The sequence below is a fragment of the Saccopteryx leptura genome, chromosome 3 (genome assembly GCF_036850995.1).
Source record: "Saccopteryx leptura isolate mSacLep1 chromosome 3, mSacLep1_pri_phased_curated, whole genome shotgun sequence".
Lineage (NCBI taxonomy): Eukaryota > Metazoa > Chordata > Mammalia > Chiroptera > Emballonuridae > Saccopteryx > Saccopteryx leptura.
The window spans coordinates 174,900,996-174,923,464 of NC_089505.1; the positions used below are offsets into that span (position 1 = coordinate 174,900,996).

The 22,469-nt window shown below is 36.8% G+C and overlaps 1 protein-coding gene across 4 annotated transcripts in view; it reads right to left on the bottom strand.

Annotated features, from left to right (window-relative positions):
* EXOC2 (exocyst complex component 2) overlaps positions 1 to 22,469 on the bottom strand; it is a 386,269-nt gene that overhangs the window by 36,833 nt on the left and 326,967 nt on the right. For all 4 annotated transcript variants that reach the window (XM_066376909.1, XM_066376910.1, XM_066376908.1 and 1 more), the window contains 5 exons: positions 21,539 to 21,619; positions 21,010 to 21,069; positions 19,907 to 19,968; positions 16,653 to 16,719; positions 13,446 to 13,562 (listed from right to left, as the gene is read on the bottom strand). In XM_066376909.1, coding sequence (XP_066233006.1) covers positions 13,446 to 13,562; positions 16,653 to 16,719; positions 19,907 to 19,968; positions 21,010 to 21,069; positions 21,539 to 21,619 — 387 coding nt within the window. The remainder of the gene's footprint in view (positions 1 to 13,445; positions 13,563 to 16,652; positions 16,720 to 19,906; positions 19,969 to 21,009; positions 21,070 to 21,538; positions 21,620 to 22,469) is intronic.

A 22,469-nucleotide genomic window follows, 5' to 3' on the forward strand; every position in this document is an offset into this window, starting at 1 on the left:
GAAATCTCAGCCCACATGTATTGTGAGTTCTTGCTGGTAGCAGAAGTAGAACAGGGTAAGGAAAGGTTGGTTAGTATAAGTCCAAGGAGTCTGTGTTGGGTCTCACTGGCACCCAAAAGGTCAAGAAGTTAAAGAGTGGGTGGGTGGAGTACTAAGTTTGGGGGAGTAAAAGTCTGGGCCCAGGTTCCTTTGCAGTGGACCAGTGACCTGTCTGCTTCTATACCACTGTCCCATGGAACACCATTACCAGACCTGAGTTTAAAGAAGCTAATGTTAAAAAACAAACACATTATCTAGGGAGTCTAGCAGTTATAAATAATATCTGTCAAGCAGAAAAAGTCAGATGTAGAAAAGAAAAGCAAAAACTTGAACTTAGAAAAATAATGAAAACCCTTAAAGAGATTAAAGTATAACATAAAACAAGACTTCATGAAGATACAACACATGATTTCTAAAGCTAACAACGGACTAGATTAATTGAAGAAACTACTGGTCACTAAGATTCAAATTAAGCACAATTAATTACTTCAAAGCACAGAATAAAAATGTAAAGAGGTAGAAATTTTGAAGGAAGAGACTTAGAAGAAGATAGATCCAAGAACTCTAATATACCAAAAAAAAAAAAAAAAAAGTAGGAAAGAAAAGGGAAGGAAGGGAGGGATGAAGGGAGAAAGAAAAGAAGAAATTAAAGTAGAGAAATATGACCACATAGAGAAGAGGTGATACTTAACCAATAGAAGAAAATCTAACTGAATCTAAAGATTGAGTTCATAATTTGAAAAGGCTTGCTGAATTTGAATTCCAGCTAGACAGATGAGACACTGTACACATCTAGGGGAAATGCTATTAAAGTACCCATTTTCTAAAATAATAAAAAGAGAAAGAGAAATTCTTTTAGGCTTCCAAATCAAAAAAAATAATTTACCTACAAAGGAGAAAGAATCAGTCTGACATCAGCCTTCTCAGTTTCAACACCAGAACCTGAAATCACTGGAATACTATCTCTAGAAAGAAAAGAAATGGAACCCAAGAGTTCTATATTTAGCTAAGATACCATTCACTTACAGAGGCTAAGAAACATATTTTTGAATATGCAAAAGATTCAAAGACTATATCACCCTTGTGCTTGAGAAAAGGCTTTAGAACCTAAAAGCAAATACATCAGGTTGAGGAGGATGGACAATTAAGAAAAACTGTGGTGGGGCATAAACTTTGAGCTCCTTCCTATGCTCCTTCACCCCTCCTCCCCCATCTTCCTCTAATATTTAGAGACATAATCCTAAATAGATTATTAGACATACTCTGGGAATGTGAAATATAAGTACTAATTCTTGAAAAAAGGGAGGCATCCAAAAAGAAAATAAGAACCTAGAAGGGCAATGAAAATACGACATATCTAAATCTGTGTGACACAGATAGTGTGGAGAAAACAGCCGTGTTAGGCTTGCTCACTCATTTTCTGGCTGCAAGCACTTTGCATGACTAGTGCGTGAGCATGTGGCAGAGCCACATGTGTGTAGCCGATACAACTATGGGTACTTTCCCTTGGGGGCAGGTGTTTCTGATTGCTTGCTTGCCCACCAATGCGGGGGATGGTTTTCCTGATTGCTGGCCTGCCGCAACAAGAAACAGTTTTCCCCTGCCTATTCCTTCATATGCCTCTGTGATAATCTAATAAACGGGAATGGCCTAACGCCTTTCAACTCCACAGTTCTTCTGTGGTCTGCCTGAATCCAGTGTGAACCTGCCTGGCCTCAGCCACCAGCATTACATAAAGTAATGGGTTTTACAGCCCCAAATGCATCTATCAGAAAGAAGAAAGGTTTAAAAGAAGAAAGGCTTAAAATTAATGTTTTAGTCTTTTACCCCAGATAGCTAGAAGAAAATTAAACTGAAAATAGAAGTAATAATTAAGGAAAAGAGCAGCAAACAAATTTTAAAAAGGTTAATATTAGAGGCCCTGGCCGGTTGGCTCAGTGGTAGAGCGTTGGCCTGGCGTGCAGAAGTCCCGGGTTCGATTCGCGGCCAGGGCACACAGGAGAAGCGCCCATCTGCTTCTCCACCCCTCCCCCTCTCCTTCCTCTCTGTCTCTCTCTTCCCTTCCCGCAGCCAAGGCTCCACTGGAGCAAAGATGGCCCGGGCGCTGGGGATGGCTCCTTGGCCTCTGCCCCAGGTGCTAGAGTGGCTCTGGTCGCAACAGAGCGACCCCCGGAGGGGCAGAGCATCCCCCCTGGTGGGCAGAGCGTCGCCCCCTGGTGGGCGTGCCCTGTGGATCCCGGTCGGGCGCATGCGGGAGTCTGTCTGTCTCTCCCCGTTTCCGGCTTCAGAAAAATACAGAAAAAAAAAAAAAAGAAGGGGGAAGAAAAAAAAAACACATGAAAAAAGGTTAATATTAGAGACAACCACCGATTCCAAAAGTAGGCTTCTGAAATGGTTATTATAGTTTCATGTGATCTGCCAACACATAGGAAATCGATAAACTTCTAAAAAACACAACTTTTTAAAAATGGCACAAGTTGTCCTAATAGAGTCCATTATTCCAAATGCTTTCGTATGACTAACACTTCAGATCCAGGTGACTTCACTGGTAAATTCTACCAAGCATTTAAGAACTGTCACACACAAACTTTATCACAGACCAGACCCTGAGAACATTTCCTATTTAGTCTGATGAAGCCAGCAAAACCAAACAAGGATATTGAAAGCAAAGAAAATTATAGACCACCAGCCCTCATGAACAAAGATTTAAAAATTCTAACAAAGTGCCAGCAAATTGAATCTACAAATAAATAAAAAAGAATGCATTATAGAGAAGCGGAATTATTTCAATAGATTAAAAAAAAATAAAGGACTTGATAAATGATGTCCCCTCTCCCACTTATATTCAAGATTATTATAGAGATCCTAGTCCATGCAATTTAGCAAGAAAAAAATACCAGAAAAGAAGCTTAACTGTCTTTCCAAGTCACACTATAAACCTATAATAATATATGTATAATTAACATGACAATAATGAACAAAATATAATACTAGAAAAGATAAATCATAGTCCTGAATATAACAGGTAAAACTACAAAGCCTCTGGAAAAGAAATATTCAAGACATTAGAGTAGGTAAAGATTCTGAAGGATATGGAAGGGACTAAACATTTTAAAATTTGACAAACTGGATCTCATCAAAATTAAAAACTTCTACTTCAAAGGGTACCATTATAAAATGAAAACAGCAAGCCACAGATTGGGAGAAAAAAATTAATTCTGGCAAAAAATTTATTTATAGATTTCTAAAAATTACTCACAGAAGGGTGAACAACCCAATTAAAATTAATAAGTAAATTGAACAGGCACTTCAAAAGGAAGATCTCTAATTATAAATACCTGAATGTATAAGATGTTTTAACATCACTATCAGGGAAAGTCAATGAAAGCAATGAGATTGGCTAAAATAAAAAATAATAATATTAAGTGTCAGTGAAGATGTAGAACACCTGGAAGACTCACACATTGCTGGCTGAGCGTAAAATAAGACACACACTTTGAAAAACAATTCAGAGTTTATAATCAATTTATCCCATGACCCACAATCCCACTTCTAAATGTATACAGTAACCCCTCATCTGTGAGGATATATTCCAACACCTCAGTGGATGCCTGAAACTGTATAAAACAAACCCTATACATAGTATTTTTTTCTATACATATAAAACTATGATAAAGTTTAACTTAGAAATTGAGTACAGTAAGAGATGAACAATAATAGCCAATAATAAAATAGAACAATTTTAACAATATACTGTAATAAAAGTGATGTGCGGTCTGTTTCTCCCCCCCCCCCCCTTAAAATACTTTATTGTACTACATGTATAGTGTAGATATGCTGGACAAAAGGATTATTCACATCCCAGGGCAGAGTGGAATGGGAAAAAAAGAGATTTCATCATGCTACGCAGAACAGCATGCAACTTAAAACATAAAGTGTTTATCTGGAATTCTCCATTTAATATTTTCAGAACACACTTGATCATAGGAAAGTGAAACTGCAGATGAATGGGGAGCTACTGTGTCCAAGATAAGAGTACAAATGTTCACATAAAGACTTTTACAGCAATGTTCACATCAACTCTATTCATAAAAACCTACAATTCGGCCCTGGCTGGCTGGCACAATGGATAGAGCATCGGACCAGCTTATGGACGCCCCAGGTTCGATTCCCAGTCAGGGCACACAAGAGAAGCGATCATCTGCTTCTCTTCCCCTCTATCCCCCTTCTCTCTCTATTCCCCTCTTGCAGCCAGTGACTTGGCTGGTTTGAGCATCAGTCTGGGCACTGAGAATAGCTTGGTTGGTCTGACTGTCTAAGTCTCAGGTGCTAAAAATAGCTCAGTTGATCCAAGCATCAGCTCTAGAGAGGGGTTGCCAATTGGATCTGGTTGGGGTGCATGCGAGAGTCTGTCTTACTATTCTCCCTCCTTTCACTTGGAAAAAAAAAAGAAAAATAAAGAAAACCTATAATTCAAACAACCCAATGTCCAGTACTATGAGAATGATAAACAAAATTTGGTTATCTAAACTCAGCAATAAAAGAAAATAAACGACTTAGAGACATACAATTTCAGTGAATTTAAAAACAAGTTGGAGCAAAAGCAACCCCACACAAAAGGCTAATACAAACTGTACTTTCAGTTCAAGAACTGGCAAGAAATCAGAATAGTGGAGAGATGGGAGCTTACTGACTGGAATGGGGCATGAAGGAAATTTTTATCTCTTGATCTGGATCCTTAGCTGTATCTATGTGTAAATAGTCACCAAGCTGTACACTTAAGATTTGTGTTTTACTGTATATAAATTATACCTCAATATTTTTAAAAGGCTGAAAATACATGGATGAGTAGATAGATCAGACAAATGCAACAGAAAGAGGGGAATAGCAGCAGTAATTTGTGACAAGGCAGGATTGGGGTAAACAGTACTCACCTAAAAAATCTGTTGTACAAATTTAAAAAGATAATTTATGAAACTTGTATAGCATATTTAAAGTACATAATAAATTCTAGCTACAATTATTCCAACTGCTTTTTCACTAATGCCCGGTTCACACTAGATATAAATATGGGTGTTAACCAATTGTGCTCTGACCCTACTCCAAATGCAAAGGCAAGGCCCATCTGTCATTAAAACACTACCTGACAGCCATGGATGAAAGTTAAATGAAAAATTCCTGTCAAGGAAATCACAGTCGAACAGAAAAGAAAGACAAACATTCACAAAATCATGTGTTAAAGATTATACAGCTATGAAAGGAAGCAGACAGTCAAAGGGGCACTACAAAGAGGGCTGCAAGGCTTTAGAGGAAAGCTGGTGTCGAGGGCTCACCATCCTTACAGGCCCAGGGTCTTTAACCAAAACACGGCCCCAGCAGAAGGAAAAGGGGGGGGGGGTGCAGCTTTACAGCTCAATAACTATGTATTCAGAAATAGCTGTACTCACTAAATTCCTACATATTAAAACTGGGCAGCACCTTTTAAAGTACTTTTACACAGTCGGTAATAACAAAGAAATACAGATATTAGGAGGCAGTATTTTACATGTAGGAGCAAGTAATATTTGTAATAATCTACCATTATAACTTCTTAGCAGCAGTACATATACCAAAAGATATTCTTACATCAGATGGCCTGACCCGTGTTCACTATGGATAGGTCCTGGAAAACAAACATCTGCTAAACAAATGTCACATTGCCTTAATTTCTATACAGTTGTCTTCAACTCACTCAAAATATTTAAAAAATTAAAATCATTATTTTCATGTTCCAATTTTAAATTTTCTGATTTACTATTTCAAAAAGTGGTAAAAATGCTTTTCAAAATGAAGTATGTTTTTGAGAAAAAAAATTAATAGAAAACAAAATCTTTTTTTTTTTCACTTCAAAGATGACAGAAAAGTATACATTTCACTGAGCTATCTTTCTAGAAACAAATTCATCAAACTCAAATAGCAACTTCTAGCCAAATGAATTTGGATTATTTGGTTCAGTCTAAAACATATTTTTAATTCATTACAAATGGATGGCTAGACGGATGAGAAATTGACATTCCTTTGTGTTATTAAACCATAACTTATCAAATAAATGCCAAGTAAATAATTATATTAAAAAATAAACTTCTAATCCCTAGTGGGGGTGGCACTGTTAAAACACAGAAAGGAAACCGTGGACAGCACAGACTATGTTCTTGTCCTCAAATAGAAGCACAGCGATGTGTCTAGTGCTTGCGAGTGAGAACTACCAGTCCTCACTCCCTTCACCTTCTACAGAGGTTCTAACTTGGTGACTTATGGCTGATCTTTGTCATCACTCCCAAACTTTCCTTTTCTGTGAATTTTTTATAATCAAGTTAGCTACCTTACATCACATTAATCAGGCTTCACTTGATTGCACCAATCTTCTGTTAAGGAAGGGGAAAAGGAATAGTCTTTTTTTTTTATTATGGACTGCATTTCATTCAGCCACCTTACACAGAACAGTCTGATAAACACTGGTCCCACACCACTCTCCCGTACACTAGCAATGTTCAACCTTTTTCATTTCATGGTACACATAATTATTAAAATTCTATGGCATATGAAAAAATACATTTTTTTTGCTAATCTGACCCCCCAAAAGGTACAATTTTGATTCATACACACTGGACAGCTACTACTGCACTGCCTGTTGTCATTTTTTAATTTGACAATCTAAGGGAAAAGAAGTCTGTGCCCCTAACTGAATAATCAAGTATTGCATGTTTCAAAAATTCTTACAGCACACTAAGTTGAAACTTGCTATCCTACACTGATCACTGATACTTGAAATTATGCCATTCCAGAGTAAGTTAACCATTTTCCCTTTTTTAATAACAAAAACAAAAGTTTCTGATAATGAAAAACAAATGTCAAGACAGTAAGTTTTAGCAAGATGAAATACAACTGAGTAAGAAGAAAGAATGATTCCTAATCATTTCAGATAACTAAGAGGAAAAACATGAAAGAAAAATATGAGACATGAAGAATAGAGTGAGAGGTCTAATAAATATCCAGTAGGAGATCTTGAGGTCGAGAAAAATACATCATCAAAAGGTAATGGATGAGAATTAAGTAAAAGTATCAACTGGAGTCAGGGAAAAAACAAACCACTCCCACCCAGAAAAACAAAACAAACAAACAAAACCAAAAGCTACATACATCATAGAACTACAGAATGTGAAGACAAAGAAAATACCGAAAACGTAGTCAAAGAAAGACTTTAACATATCTCCCAGTAATCAACAGCCTAAAGACCAACATAAAAAAACAAAAGAAATGGATATAGATGATTCAACAACATATTCACTAACTTGACCTAACAGACATATATGGAATTCAAAACTGAAGGATATATCATTTAAGCAAGGTAAATATTTTTAAAAACTCACCATGTATCCTGAAAGTAAGTTTCACCAAATTAAAAAACATAATATTCTCTGACTTCAGAACAACTAAGTTAGACATACGTAAAAAAGAAAACTAACTCTTAATGTGGAAACAACTGCTTTCCCAATTTGGAAATTTGAAATCATACTTCTATATATTTTGTGTCAAAAAAAAATTCCACAAAATTAAAGTTAGAAAATACAAAACTGAAAAACTAAAATACCGTATGTTAATATATTGGATCTAGCTAGAAGGTAAAAGAAAATTCTTAGTCTTAAATGTTCATATTAGAAAGGCAGAATGATTTGGAATCTACAAGCTTTAAAAAAAAATACAATTAAGTACCCAAATTACAACAGGAAAAAAATAAAGAACATAAAGAGTGATCAGTAAAACCAGAAGCTGGTTCTTGAAAACTCTTGGCAAGACTGACCAAAAAAAAAAAAAAAAAAAAAAAAGACTGAAAATATGAAGCAAGCAATCTTAAGTATAAACAGGGGTTGGAACTTCAAATGCAGTTGAGATTGAAATAATATGAAACTATTACAAAAAATATGAGGCCAATAAATTTGAAAATATAGGCAAAATGGACAAAGTCCAAGAAACATAGAGTTGACCACAACTAAGAAACAAAATAACCTATATCCGTGATGGTGAATCTTTTTATAAAAACTACCCTTGTTTGCAGTGCTGGTCAACCTGGTCCCTCCCGCCCAGTGGGACCAGGTTGACCAGCACTGCAAACGTGGGCAGTTTTTATAAAAAGGTTTGCCATCACGGACCTATATGGTTCTTTAAACACTGAAGAAATTAAACCAGTCATTAAAAATTATCTCACACTGAAAATATGAGGTCCAAAAGGTTTTCCCTTTTAGACCTTTATATAAATCTTCTCAGAGGAAGTAAAAAGGGAGAAAGTCTCTAGTTCATTTTAATAAATTTCTATCACCTAGACTAAAGCAGCATGAATATAAAAAACTGAGTAGAAAAAAGCAAGTATAGAAAAATACATACCATACAATCCCATTTATGCTACTTAAAAGTCAAAATAGGTAATATCAAACAATGCACTGTTTAAAAATCACAAAGTAAAAAAAAAGTAAAAAAAAAAATCTCAAAAGTATAGCAGTGACTCTACAGGGAACAGAAATGCAAACAAGTGAGCAGGGCAGGAAGGGCTCTGGTAATGACGCTCCATTTCTTGAACCTGGTGGTGCTTGCACGTGTTCATTTTACTATTCTTATATCTACATAAGATCTATTCATTTGTAAGGATAAAACATTTAATATAAAATATTTGAAAAAATTTATAATCTAAAAAAGACGTATATCAGTACTAAATTAATCATAATGTAATGTGTTAAAATGCTATTCCAGAAGTGTGAAAATAGCTTCACAGGAGGAAGAGGATTTGATTCAATTTGTACTTTAAACAGATAAGGAGACACCATATAAGGCACTTTACAGGATGAGACATCTGTATCTGAGATAGCCTTTGAAGAATGATCAAGATTTGTCTTGTTGAGACTGGGGAAAAGGCATTCCAGACAGGTAGTATCTATCATACACTAGCAAGCTAATGGTAAATGAATGAATGAGCAGACCAATCACACGAAATGTCCAAGGACAGGTAAGTAGCTAGATATGGGGGATTGGAGTAGGGGAGATGAATGCCATGAAAGAAAGACTAAAACCTGTTCAAACATCAACCTAAAACATTTAGGTCTTATTCTTAAGCAATGAGGGGCACTGAAATGTGGGAAGGAAAAAGAATATAATCAAATCTGTATTTCTGAAAGCCCATCCTGGAAATGCCAAGATGATAAGTTGGAGGGTTAAAGAATTTAGAGATTAGTCTGACCAGGCAGTGGTGCAGTGGATAGAGCATCAGCCTGGGACACAGAAGACTCAGGTTCAAAACCCCAAGGTCGCTGGCTTGAGCCCAGGGTCACTGGCTCAGCTGGAGCACTCCTGGACAAGGCACATATGAGAAAGCAATCAATGAACAACTCAAGTGTTGTAATGAAGAACTAATGCTTCTCAGCTCTCTCCCTTCCTGTCTGTCCCTCTCTCTGTCTCTTTCTCTCACTAAAATAAATAAATTTAGATTTAGAGATTAAGCAAAGAATTTGGGAAGAAGGTTCCATAATAACATAGTGGTGAAATTTGGACAGGAAGAGCAAATCAGAGAAGTAAAGACAGATTCAAAAGATGGTTCAGGGGTTGAACTGAGAAGACTCAGCATAAACCCTCAGGTGGATGGAGCCAAGGACAATTACAAGATGCCCAGCTTGCTAATTCAATGACTGCTAACTAAGATAGAAAACACATAAAGAGAAGCTGATTTGAAGGAGAAAAGAAGATTATTTTGGTTTGCGCCTGCTGATCTGAAATCCCAGTAGAAACTTCTAGTGAAAATGTATGGTAGGAAATAGAACTGAATCCTAGGAATAATATGAAGGTTAAAAATAAAACTTTGGAATCATGGGCACAGATAAGTGAAGCAGCAAGGGTAGATGAGTTCTCCCCAAAACATGCAGACTGTGAAGAGGAAAAAAAGCACAACCCAGAGAAGTAAAGGGAGGGTAGAAAGATAACTATTTTTGAGGTAGAATTTTATCCGTTCAGGTTCACGGTTTTTTGATTTAGCAATCCCACATCTGACCTGATGGGTGAAACAATGGTTTTACCTATTTTTTTTACTATACCTCCCTAACTTTCTGAAGATTTAGAGCCTTTCTCACATCTCTGAAACATCTACATGAAAGCTTATATTCTTCCTTGCCATGGCAAGCTTTTCTGAATTACTTACTGTACAGGGGAACATCTTTCTTCATAAATTATAAGGTCCTTGAGTCCTTACTCCTATATTACCACTTTATGTCTGTCTGCTTCTTTTTCCCTTCCCATTTACACAAGGAAACTGAGGTAGTTACATAGATTAATTAAGTTCAGTATTTAGGAGCAGGAACACATCTGACCAATTTATAATTCCTGTCCAAGAGTTCTTAAACTCCCAAGTGGATTAATTTACAATTAATTTATTTTATAAATATTGCCTCTAAATAAAATTTAGCTAATTTATATTATGAAGTGATGGGGAAAATGAAGCAAATATAGTGAGGACATAAGCTGTAGTCATTCACATCTGTGAATTCAAATGGTTTCAAACAAAATTTTAAGAATTATATAATACAATTAAGCTAAACATAATCAAATATGTTCTTTAAAATTGATTGCTATATATGCGAAGGCTCGTCCCTGGACATATTTAAAAAAAAGAAACTGCCCTTCCTTCAACGCCCATCTTGGAATAAAACTTCAATCAAGAATTTAATGACTGACTTGTTTAAAGACTCCAGTCCTAAGTAAACTGAAAATCTGCTGTTATACAAACTCAGGGATTGAATTGAGAAGACAGCATAAACCCTCTGGGCGTTGGAGCCAAGGTCAGTTACAAGGTGTCTGGCTTGTAATTGGATGTTTGCTTTTTAAAGTTTAGAACATGTTAAATAGCATTTTATATATGTTAAGAAAATTCCTTAGAATTTTATCATTATAGCTACCACAATTTTCCTATTCCTTTGGTGTATCTCCGTAGAATAATTTTGTTCTTTATGTTAAGATATCTGGTGCTAGGCCAGAAAGCATTCTGAATTTAGAATGAAAAAACTTAACATTGAGTCCTGCTTTACTCTGCTACTTAAAGAGGTCAAATCATTAACCTCTCTGAGCATCTTTCTGTATAAAAAAAATAACACTTTAATTCATAGGGTTATTTGCATAAAATGAAATTATAAAGTCATTCTAGCTTTAAATGACCACTGGTTAGTAAATTTAGTGAACTCCTAAAAAGCATCGTTATTTGTGTACTATTTCTATATTAAAATTAATTCCACTTTTGAAAATGGGGAACAAGATTTAGGGAACTAACACCCTTCTCCTGGTAGAAGTACCAATAAGAGCAGGAGGAAATAGTGCTGACAAGTCCTTGGCAAACCAACAGTTCACACCTGGAAGGAGAATGTCTGGTGTCCTGTGACACTAAGCTAGAAGCCCACCATGAACCATTAACTCCAACAGCAGAAACAGGATGAAAGAATGGATACCAAATTATCCATGTAACCTATGTGCCCCAATAAGTTTTCAGGGATCTTGCCTCTAGAGTTAGCTATCACTTGGAAATGGAACTGTGAAAACAACAGCAGTTGGCAGCCTTTATTCCCTTAGTGCAAAATTATATTTTACTTGGTTGGCATAATGAAATGAATGAATTTACGCATAGCAGACAGAATCAACACAGACGCTATAATCTAAACCTAGTTTACTGTTTATACAACTGAATAATTTCAAAACAGTCATTGGCCAATTAAAAACATTCCAAATTCTGAATGTGAAAAGTAGCCTGCCATTTATTCTAAGCCTAGAAATCCTTCATATTCCCTTGGTCTCAACATGTTCAGGACAAAGACTAGGAAGAGTATCTAAGCCTATGTGTATGTCACTCTCATTCTACCTCAATGACATAAACCAAAGCAACAGGTAGTTCATACTTATAACTTCGTAAAAATCTAAAGAAAATCAAGGTTACTGCTTATGCTACATGCAATTACTAATCATTTCATATATTATTTAAATGATAAAAACTTCTCTAATAAATATATTGGTGTCATTATTGTTATTGCAGAAAAACAAAGTGTCCACTTTCACCGCAAGAGAGAACCTTACAATTCTCAACACAAAAATTTCTGGAAATAAATTTGACTTTTGACCCAATAGCCTTAAGTCACAACATTTCTCATCAGAATGATTAATCTTTACGATAAGGCAGAAACGCAACAGTCACCCACTTTGATATTTTCATTCTTTGAAAATAAAAATCCCGCTTTAGCTCACAAACTGGAACCCTCACTTATAAAAAGTATGTGATCCATCACAAGTACATTTTGATTGTAAGATTAACAAGATCATTATCTTTCTCATTCTTTGCACTGAGAAAACTGTACTGACATTAAAGAGTGGTGCTAGTGTAGTTTTACTTAGAAATCTGATAAACCTTTGCCCAGGAACTAACCAACCTTTAATAATAAGGTTACTTCATTTTTTCCTTTTCTGTTTACCTGAAAAAATATAAACAAAGTGTAACTTTTAAAAAACTTACTCCATGACCTGTGGTGGTGCAGTGGATAAAGCGTCGACCTGGAAATGCTGAGGTTGCCGGTTCGAGACCCTGGGCTTGCCTGGTCAAGGCATATATGGGAGTTGATGCTTCCAGCTCCTCCCCCCTTCTCTCTCTCTGTCTCTCTCTCCTCTCTCTCCCTCTCTGTCTCTCTCACCCTCTCTCTCCTCTCTAAAAATGAATAAAAATAAATAAATTAATTAAAAAACCCACAAAAAAAAAAACTTACTCCACTGATACAGGACTCTTTGTTCAACTTTGCTACATCCATAGATTAGAGAATGGAGAGAATGTGTTTTCAGGAAAGAGATTAAGCATCCTGCAAAGGCGTAAACCAGTCCCGTGTGTGTGCCAGCTTAAGCAGTAAAGCAAAGGGATCACTGCAGGCTTATGGGAAAGGAGAGGGCAAAGTGTGAATAAGAGCAAGAAGAGATTTTTTTTCTGCAGGCTTAGGGAGTCTGTTATCGGCGATAAGTAAAGGTCTTGACCTAAACGGAGCCAAATTTGAGATGATTCTTAAAGACTTGGATTTTATGCCCTTCCATCATTTTTTTCTTCCCTGACTTGAACAGCTTAGGTGGGGATTAAACTGGCTCTAGACAAAAGAAGAGAGTATTAAATTAATTATTCAAGGTAACTTATGAAAAGGACAGGAATCATTTAAAGACAAGGTGGGGTAAGCATGGGGAAGGATTATGGGTGTGGGTATAGCAAACAGAGGGAAATGTATAGGAAAACAAAAGAAAAAGGGTGCTGAGAAAACAGTTTGGAAACTAAATTGATAAAACAACCAACTGTCCATTTAACATAATTCATTTACCTGTGTTATTTTTTCTATTCCCTGGAAGTTGTACTTTTCAAAATGTTCTGCTATATTTAGGAAGGTGTGACGTTCTAGGTAATGGCAATTACTCAGGACTATCAGAAGTTGCTGTTCCTAAAACAGATTTTTAGAAAATTACATTTACAGTAATAAACTGAGATAGGTTTCACTTATCACTTATTAAATTTAATTATAATTTCTTAGAGTTTACTATCAATATTCAATACTTTGGTTTTCTTGGCTCCTTCTTTCCCAATATTAACCTAGAAACATAATACAATTCTATAATTCTACAAATTGCTTGTTATTACATAACACACTCAAGACGTCAAATAATGTTCCCTTTAAAATTTAACATCTGTAGAGAGAGACAGATTAATGAAACACAGTTAATAACAGTAAAGCAGGACTAGCTGTTGTTCTTATGGAAGAGATTCATATTATTATTCTACTTAATAGTCTGCACAAAAGATATTTTTAAACAATTACAAAAACCATGGAAACTATTAGAAAATAGTTTATATGAGTTTTATAATAAAGTCTATATGATGGGCCCCTTAAAAAAATTTGGACCATCACATAATTTTTTATGTAGAACAGTCTCCCCCTTTTGGGGGGTGAAGACACAGAGGGTAGAGTACTTCCCTCAGTGTCAGGCACAGAGAGGACAAGAGCCTCATGTTCTATACTCTCCCCAGCTCTAGCTGCCTGAAGTAATTCATCATCAAAATTACAGACCCCAATGTTGATAAATGAAACATCCCTTACAGTTCAGAAGAACTATTTTAAATAAAATTCCAGGAATGGCATCTGTCACTGCTACTGTGGCTCACAGAGAGTGTTTATTCTGTGCTCCCTCTAGTCTATGAGCATTCTCTGGAACAAATGTGACTAATATAGGGCCTTAGTTTAAGATCCCTTGACTAAAAACTAAGGCAAAAATCATTTTCCAAGAAAAGTTCTCCTTCACCTATATTTGTTTACTGTTTCATATGTAATTGGAATGACTCATGTTAAAGTCAGTGCCAATAACAAGGAAATAAATAGGCCCCTGTTCTTTGAGGTTTACAAACCACAGATGAAATACACTCTAAACTCAATTGCCAAGCACAGATTTTTATCTCCAATAATTTCACTTAGCTTCATCAGATCTTTAAAAACTTTCTAAATTTAAAAATATTTATTTAATATGGTCATATATTTAATATGTTCCTGTCTTTATTTCTAGAAGAGTATATTCTATTCAATGCCCTTTCTGGTCATCAACTAATGTAATTAAAAAGTCAAAGAACTGTTAAAGTCCCTTCAAGCAAATGTAACACTGTTGATGGCCCTGATCATCTGTGGGTGGGAACGGGGAGTACAGAACAAGGGAAAGAGGGCCCTGGTGTGTATGTGCTTTCTCCACACCTGTACGCTTTTTAAATCATGTTTTATTTTTCAATTACACTTGACATACAGTTATTTTTTGGTGTACACCTCAGTGGTTAGACATAACTTACTAAGTGATCATCCTAATAACTCTTGCACCTATCTGACACCACAGTTATTAGAATATTATTGACAATATTCCCTGTACTGTACTTTACATCCCATGACTATTCTGTAGTAACCAATTTATACTTCTTAATTCCTTCACCTTTTTCACCCATCCCCCAACCCCCTCCCATCTGGCAACCAGCAAAATGTTCTCAGTATTTATGAGTCTGTTTCTGTTCTGCTTGTTCATTTGTCTTTTTAGATTTAATTGTTGATAGATAATATGCTTATTGCCATTTTATTGTTCAGATTTCCGATCTCTTCCTTCTTCTTCAAGAAGACCTTTAACATTTCATATAATACTGGTTAGGTAGTGATGAATTTCCTTTAGCTTTTTCTTGTCTGGGAAGCTCTTTATCTGTCCTTCAATTCTCAACGATAGCTTTGTTGGGTGGAGTAATCTTGCATGTAGTTTCCTGCACTGGACAAGTATACATGTGAGGCTGGGGGTTGAGAGACCTCAGACCTGGTGTTACCCTTATATGGTCCTTGTAAAGCACATGAAATACATATGGTGTCTCACCAGCCACTCTAATCAGGCTTTACTCCTTGAAATTCTCATCTGGATTCCCAGTTATAAAATCAACTCTTAATTGCTTTATCCTTCAAAAGTCTTCCCTCCAAATATTAACCTTATCTAGGAGTCCAACTGAGCTTGCTGCATCTTCGGACACCCATTAATTAACTCTCTCTAGCTGAAGAAAAATGGATCTTCTCTCAAAATGGAAAAACTATTTGAGTGATTTAAAGTCTTACTTTTAGTAAGTGTTTTTCCCCTTCAAATCTAACCAATCATAAGAAATAAAAGTGGGAAGAACAACTAATACAATCAAATTCTTATTAACACAAATCAAATAATCATAAGCTTATTCACAACTTAGATGATTATATGTGTTTGAAAAAACAGCCCAACCTATAAAAGGTAACACTTGCATATTAAGGACTATGGCCCTATGAATTACTTCAATTATTCCTGCACCAGGGAACCTACTTGATGTAGACAGTAGATGAAACTAGTTAAGCTGCAACTTCAGCGGAAAAAATTTTAAGTGCAGAATATATATAAAATTCTATTTTTATTAACATTTTCACAAAACAAAACATAACTCCAAAGTATAGAGTAGTATGCTATAGCACTCATATAGTAGATAATTTAGGTGGATTTATGGAATAGTCATTATATAGTTTTCTTTTTTTTTTTTTTTCTTTTTTTTTTTTTTTTTTTTTCATTTTTCTGAAGCTGGAAACGGGGAGAGACAGTCAGACAGACTCCCGCATGCGCCCGACCGGGATCCACCCGGCACGCCCACCATGGGGCGACGCTCTGCCCACCAGGGGGCGATGCTCTGCCCATCCTGGGCGTCGCCATATTGCGACCAGAGCCACTCTAGCGCCTGGGGCAGAGGCCAAGGAGCCATCCCCAGCGCCCGGGCCATCTTTGCTCCAATGGAGCCTTGGCTGCGGGAGGGGAAGAGAGAGACAGAGAGGAAAGTGCGGCGGAGGGGTGGAGAAGCAAATGGGCGCTTCTCCTGTGTGCCCTGGCCGGGAATCGAACCCGGGTCCTCCGCACGCTAGGCCGACGCTCTACCGCTGAGCCAACCGGCCAGGGCTCATTATATAGTTTTAAAACAGCATGTTTTATTCTCTGTTTATCACCTTACTTACAGAAGTCAAACTGAAGTCTTCATGAGTACTTCCAAACAAATCAGGAGAAGAAACATCAACGGAAAGACTGAACGTAAAAGCAAGAAAAAAAAAGTTATAAGTAAAAATGATAATATAATGTTATATGTCTACTGTACCTCAATAAAAACATGCAGTGAACCTTACATTAATTTGACTTTAAAACCTTTTGGTCAATTCTCTGGGTAGTGGGAGTTGAGATGGTGGAATAGGTAGATCCTGAGCTCACCTCTTCCTGTGGACACACCAAAATTACAAAACTACAACTACATATAGAGCAGTTGTCACTGAGAACAACCTGAAAACTAGCTACACAGATTTTCCTACAACTCAGGACAGAAAGAAAAAGCCCCATTTAGAGGGCAGAGATGCAGGCTAGTCAGGACCACACCCCCAGTGTCGTGACCCACAAGTGGGAGGGATATGACAGCCACAGCAGGTCCCCTTGAGGAGAAAGGACACCAGGAAGAGGAAGCCCCCATAACATAAGGCTTTGAGAAGCAGCAGGTTTACATCCAGCAAAGCCAAAGAGCTACAAGGAAAGTACGGCTCTACTCTTTAAGGGTTCACGTACAAACACACTCACTACAGGCCCCAGTGCTGAGGCAGCAGTTAGAAAAGCACGTAGGTCATACATGAAGGAATTATACCGACTAGTTTTAGGGCAACTACTGGAGGAACTGGAATCCATGGGAACTTTCTCCAGGGACTGAAGTGCTGGAGAATGCTATTATTTCTTTGTTTCTTTTATTTCACTCTTCTTCAACCTATCCAACCAGCAGAGACCAGTGCCAATTCTGACACTCTCTCTGTATCTGGCTAATATCCTTTAGTTTACCCCAGCATTCACTAGAGGTCACATGCACGTTTTGCCCACGCCAAAACCCCTTACAAGTGGCTCCAAGCACAACAAATGCCTCAACCCACCCTAGAAGCTCTACCACTAACACACCTGGCAGGCAAACTCAGCCAGCAGTAGAGTACCTTTCAAGCAGCTCCAGCATCAACACACCCAGTCAGCAGCCTCAATCCCCACCAGAGCCTCTCCAAAGTGCTTCCCACTTTGGAAGGCCAGCCCCCTCACCATATCAATCTCAGGAGCTAGAGTCAGCCCTGAAAGCCAGTTGGCCTGTGGACACCCCACACACAGGAGCACTAGCAGCAATTCCAGTACAACTACCATAGGAGGGTGCATACAAACCATACAGGAGACATCCCTGGAGCATCTGATTCTGGTGACTAAGGGGAATTGCACCATTGGGCCCTACATGACACCTTCTACATAAGGCCATTGTTTCAAGGCTAATAGATGTAGCTAATATAAAGAAACACACACAGAGAGATAGGAAAAATAAGGAGATAAAAGAGTAAGTTCTAAACAAAAAAAGGACAAAACCCCAGGGAGAAAAAAAACTAAACAAAATGGAGATAAGCAGTCAGTCAAATAAAGAGTTCAAAGTAATGGTTATAGAAATGCTCAATGAACCTAGGAAGAATGGATGAACTCAGTGAAAACTTCGACAATGAGACAAGGGAAAAAATAAATATCACAACTAAGAATACAATAACCAAAATGAAAAAACTATACTAGAAGGAGTCAACAGTAGATTAGATGCTGAAGAAATCAAAGATCTGGGAGAGGAAGTAGTAAAAATCAACTAATCAGAACAGGAAAAAGAAACATATTTAATGGAGCTCTGGGACAATATCAAGCACACTAACATTTCCATTGTGAAGAAAAGGGAAATATCACATACTATTGGTGAGATTATACAGAATTGTAGCAAACATCCTAGCAGGAATTCCTTTCTTTAAATCAAACCAACTGATTTTAGAATTCATATGGAAGTCTTATAGATAAAAAAATCTCAATAATATTTTGAAATAGAGAAGAAATAAAAAATTACTAATCTTAAAAATATTAAAAAATAAACTAATGATAAATATAACACAAACTGATAGAAAATATAGATGAATGAATGAAATAAAACAGAATATAAAGTTCAGAAATACATGGCATTATGTATTAGAATTTAGTAACATATGAAACAAATTGTAACAGAACAATAGGAAGGAAAGACATTTAATCAATAGTATCAGAGAACTGGCCCTGGCTGGTTGGCTCAGTAGTAGAGCATCCACCTATATGTGGATGTCCTGAGTTCGATTCCCAGTCAGGGCACACAGATGAAGTCCATCTGCTTCTCTTCCCCTTCCCCTCTCACTTCTCTCTCTTTCTCCCTCCCCCCCCCCCCCCCGCCCGCTACTACAGCTCAATTGGAATGAGTTGATCCTGGGCACTGAGAAGGGCACCATGGCCACCACCTCAGGTGCTAAGAAGAGCTTGGTTGCTGAACTACAGAGCAACACCCCAGATGGGCAGAGCACCACCCCCTAGTGGGCTTGATGGGTGAATCCTGGTTGGGGCACATGAGGGGAGTCTGTCTCTGTCTTGCCTCCTCTCACTGAATAAAAAACTAAAAGAAAAAATAATAGTATCAGAGAACTGATTAACAATACAATTTCCTGGTTGATTAATGTGTTAAACATACAAAATCAAATTAAACAAAAACTAGAAGAATTAAATATTTATTAGGTTTCAGAGAGGTGAGAGTCTTCTTTATTGAGAGGCAGGAGACAATACGATGAGAGAGTAAAACAAAAAATTCTCAATTTTTCAATTATAAATTTAACAGGCATTTATTTCAGTATTATGTATGTCAGAGCTAAAACTTAGTTGCACAAGTTATACAAGCCAATGTTCCTATATAACAACACTATAAAAGAATTATCACATGGATTTCTAAATATCAATAATCAATAAAAAAAAAATGAAGCTTTGTCCTCTGCAACCCAAACAACTGATCCTGACACAGAATTAGTCCCACTAACATAATTAGTCTTTAACAAGAGTATTAGTGAAACCCTCTGCAAAAGAATTATAAAAGCTAACAAATAGAGTTATATGATATATTTATTTGCTACTTTCTTATTTATAAACTTTTTTTGTTTGGATAACTAGTGAGCTAATCATGTGTTCAGTTTGGTCCATATACCTCTAGGAACATTAAGATGAGTTCAGTTCAGAAGATAAATTATAGAAAAAATATAGGTGAAATATAGAAAAATATAACTTTAATATAATATTTTAATTCTCTTATTAGAATTCTTAGGATGAAAGACCAGATATATTAACATCAGACTGTAAATACATGAATGAGATTAGTTTTACTCACTGTGTAGTATCTACATCTGCATCAGGCTTGGTGCTCAATTGTTCCAGGCAATATATAAAAATCTAAGTAAAAAATGAGAAGTTTCTGTGACATGAACTCTTACATTCTAACCTATCAATACTTGAACATTAAAAATAATAAAATAAAAAAATAAAAACTTTATGTAAATAAAAAATACATATCTTTATAAGAGATATATACATATGTATGTATGTATCTCCCATGAGTGAAACACATATATCCACTAATGTAGATTGTATAATAGAAAATTGAAAACACCTACATTTTGATCCATGTATTTTAGGAAGTTCTTGCATGTATTTTAGGAAAAACACCTTTTCCTTTCTCTCCTTCATTCACTCGCATGCTCAACTTTCTTTCAAAGAACTTCCCACTCTAGACACAGTGTAGCAACCATCATGCCATTTAATCTTTGCTAACAGAAATATTTATAAAGTCCCATGAGGACACAAAACAAGGGAGCATAATATAAATAAAATATTGGGGCATTGCTAAAACAAACTGGATTCTGACTTGAACTTAACTTTGGTACCTTACTATAAACTATTATATACTGATTAAAAAAGAAAACAAGCCCTGGCCGGTTGGCTCAGCGGTAGAGCGTCGGCCTAGCGTGCGGAGGACCCGGGTTCGATTCCCGGCCAGGGCACATAGGAGAAGCGCCCATTTGCTTCTCCACCCCTCCGCCGCGCCTTCCTCTCTGTCTCTCTCTTCCCCTCCCGCAGCCAAGGCTCCATTGGAGCAAAGATGGCCCGGGCGCTGGGCATGGCTCTGTGGCCTCTGCCTCAGGCGCTAGAGTGGCTCTGGTCGCAATATGGCGACGCCCAGGATGGGCAGAGCATCGCCCCCTGGTGGGCAGAGCACAGCCCCTGGTGGGCGTGCCGGGTGGATCCCGGTCGGGCGCATGCGGGAGTCTGTCTGACTGTCTCGCCCTGTTTCCAGCTTCAGAAAAAAGAAAAAAGAAAAAAAAAAAAAGAAAACATATTTAATATAATACATGTTATACATATATTCTAAATAAGAGGTGGTTGACATAATTTGCATTATTTCAGGCGTAGGGCATCAGTACTTTTACTTATTACCTGCATGATACTGATGCTTAGTTGGCAAACCTCCTCCTGTGTTTTAGGTTGTTGAAAAACCTACAATAAAGAATTTTGGTGAAAAGTTTTGGGCTTAGTTAAGAAAACAAAACTTTTGTTTATGAAGTTCAATATAAAAAGTTATCACATGGAAAGCTGCTTCTAGTGTGTGTAACCTTACTCTGAAGAGGACCACATAAGAGGAGCAGTGCTTACTCCTATTGCGACTCTGCCCTGAGAAGAACTGACACAGAGTGCTGAGCAACACACAAGTCACGTGTTTCCTCTGCACACAGAGTGCTAACAAGGAAAGTAGTCTACTCACAACACTCACATTCACATTTTTAACTTCTATCAGCCTCTCCTGGAATCAAGAAATCAACAGCTTATACAGTTAAATCAAATAAAACAATCAAGCACTTGGAGGGAAAAGTACTTGTGCTGAAATGACTCAAAAAATTCCTACTGTGATTCTGAAGAGTTCATTGGGAAAGTCTGAAATAGAAGTTGAATAAAACAGAAAACTTACACTGGCTTCTCCGGGTTTACAGTCTAGAACTCCTTTAAGAGATTGCAGAGAATGCACAACACACTGTTCAAACTGATATGGCTAAAGGAAAACAAAAGTGTATCTTAAAATTCAAAACAAGCATTGGTTAATAAGACATTTAAAATAAGTGAATATGGCCAAAAACTCAATTTTCCAGATTTATACAAAGGAGCAGAGACACAAATAAACTGGCAAATAATCTAGTCATCAAGATTTAGCTTTGCTACATTTCACACTTGATATTTAAAAACAGGTGGATCTTGAAATTCTAAGGTCCATCAAATTAAACAAGAACAAGAGTCGGGCATTTTTTCTTCAAAATTCTACTCCTCTGCGAGGAATATGACATAATAAAAAGTGATTTTTCTATGTTAAACCCTGCTTGAAGGGTAGTTTGAATGAGTTTGCTCTTAGATCTACATCTCCAGTACTGTTCAAGAAAATTTAACATTTAATAATGATCCAGAAAAGATCAGATCTTTAATTTAAAGTCATTATAGTCATTTTCTATACACATTATATCAGAAACTGCAACTTGAAAAATGTGCAACAGATGACATGTAAGAGAAATCTGAATGAATCCTAACATCTTAGCTTCTAACTGTAGTTGAGGTTTTACTTTGTGCCAGGCATTCTCTGGGTGATAGGGACAGAAGAGTAAGAAAGACAAAGTTCTCATTTATATTAAGTGTATATTCTAGGGAAATACTGACCACAAAATAAGAGTCAATAAAACAGTTTTTACAAAATGTAAAAAGTACAGAAATCAAATAAGTACAATCCCAAACTAACTGTACTAAAGAAAATAAGTGGACTCAAAGAAAAATGGTGAAGGCCCCTCTGAGAAGTGAGAACATTTAAGCTGAGGGTTGAAGGACAAGAGGAATCAGCCCCTAAAAAGAAAGGGGGA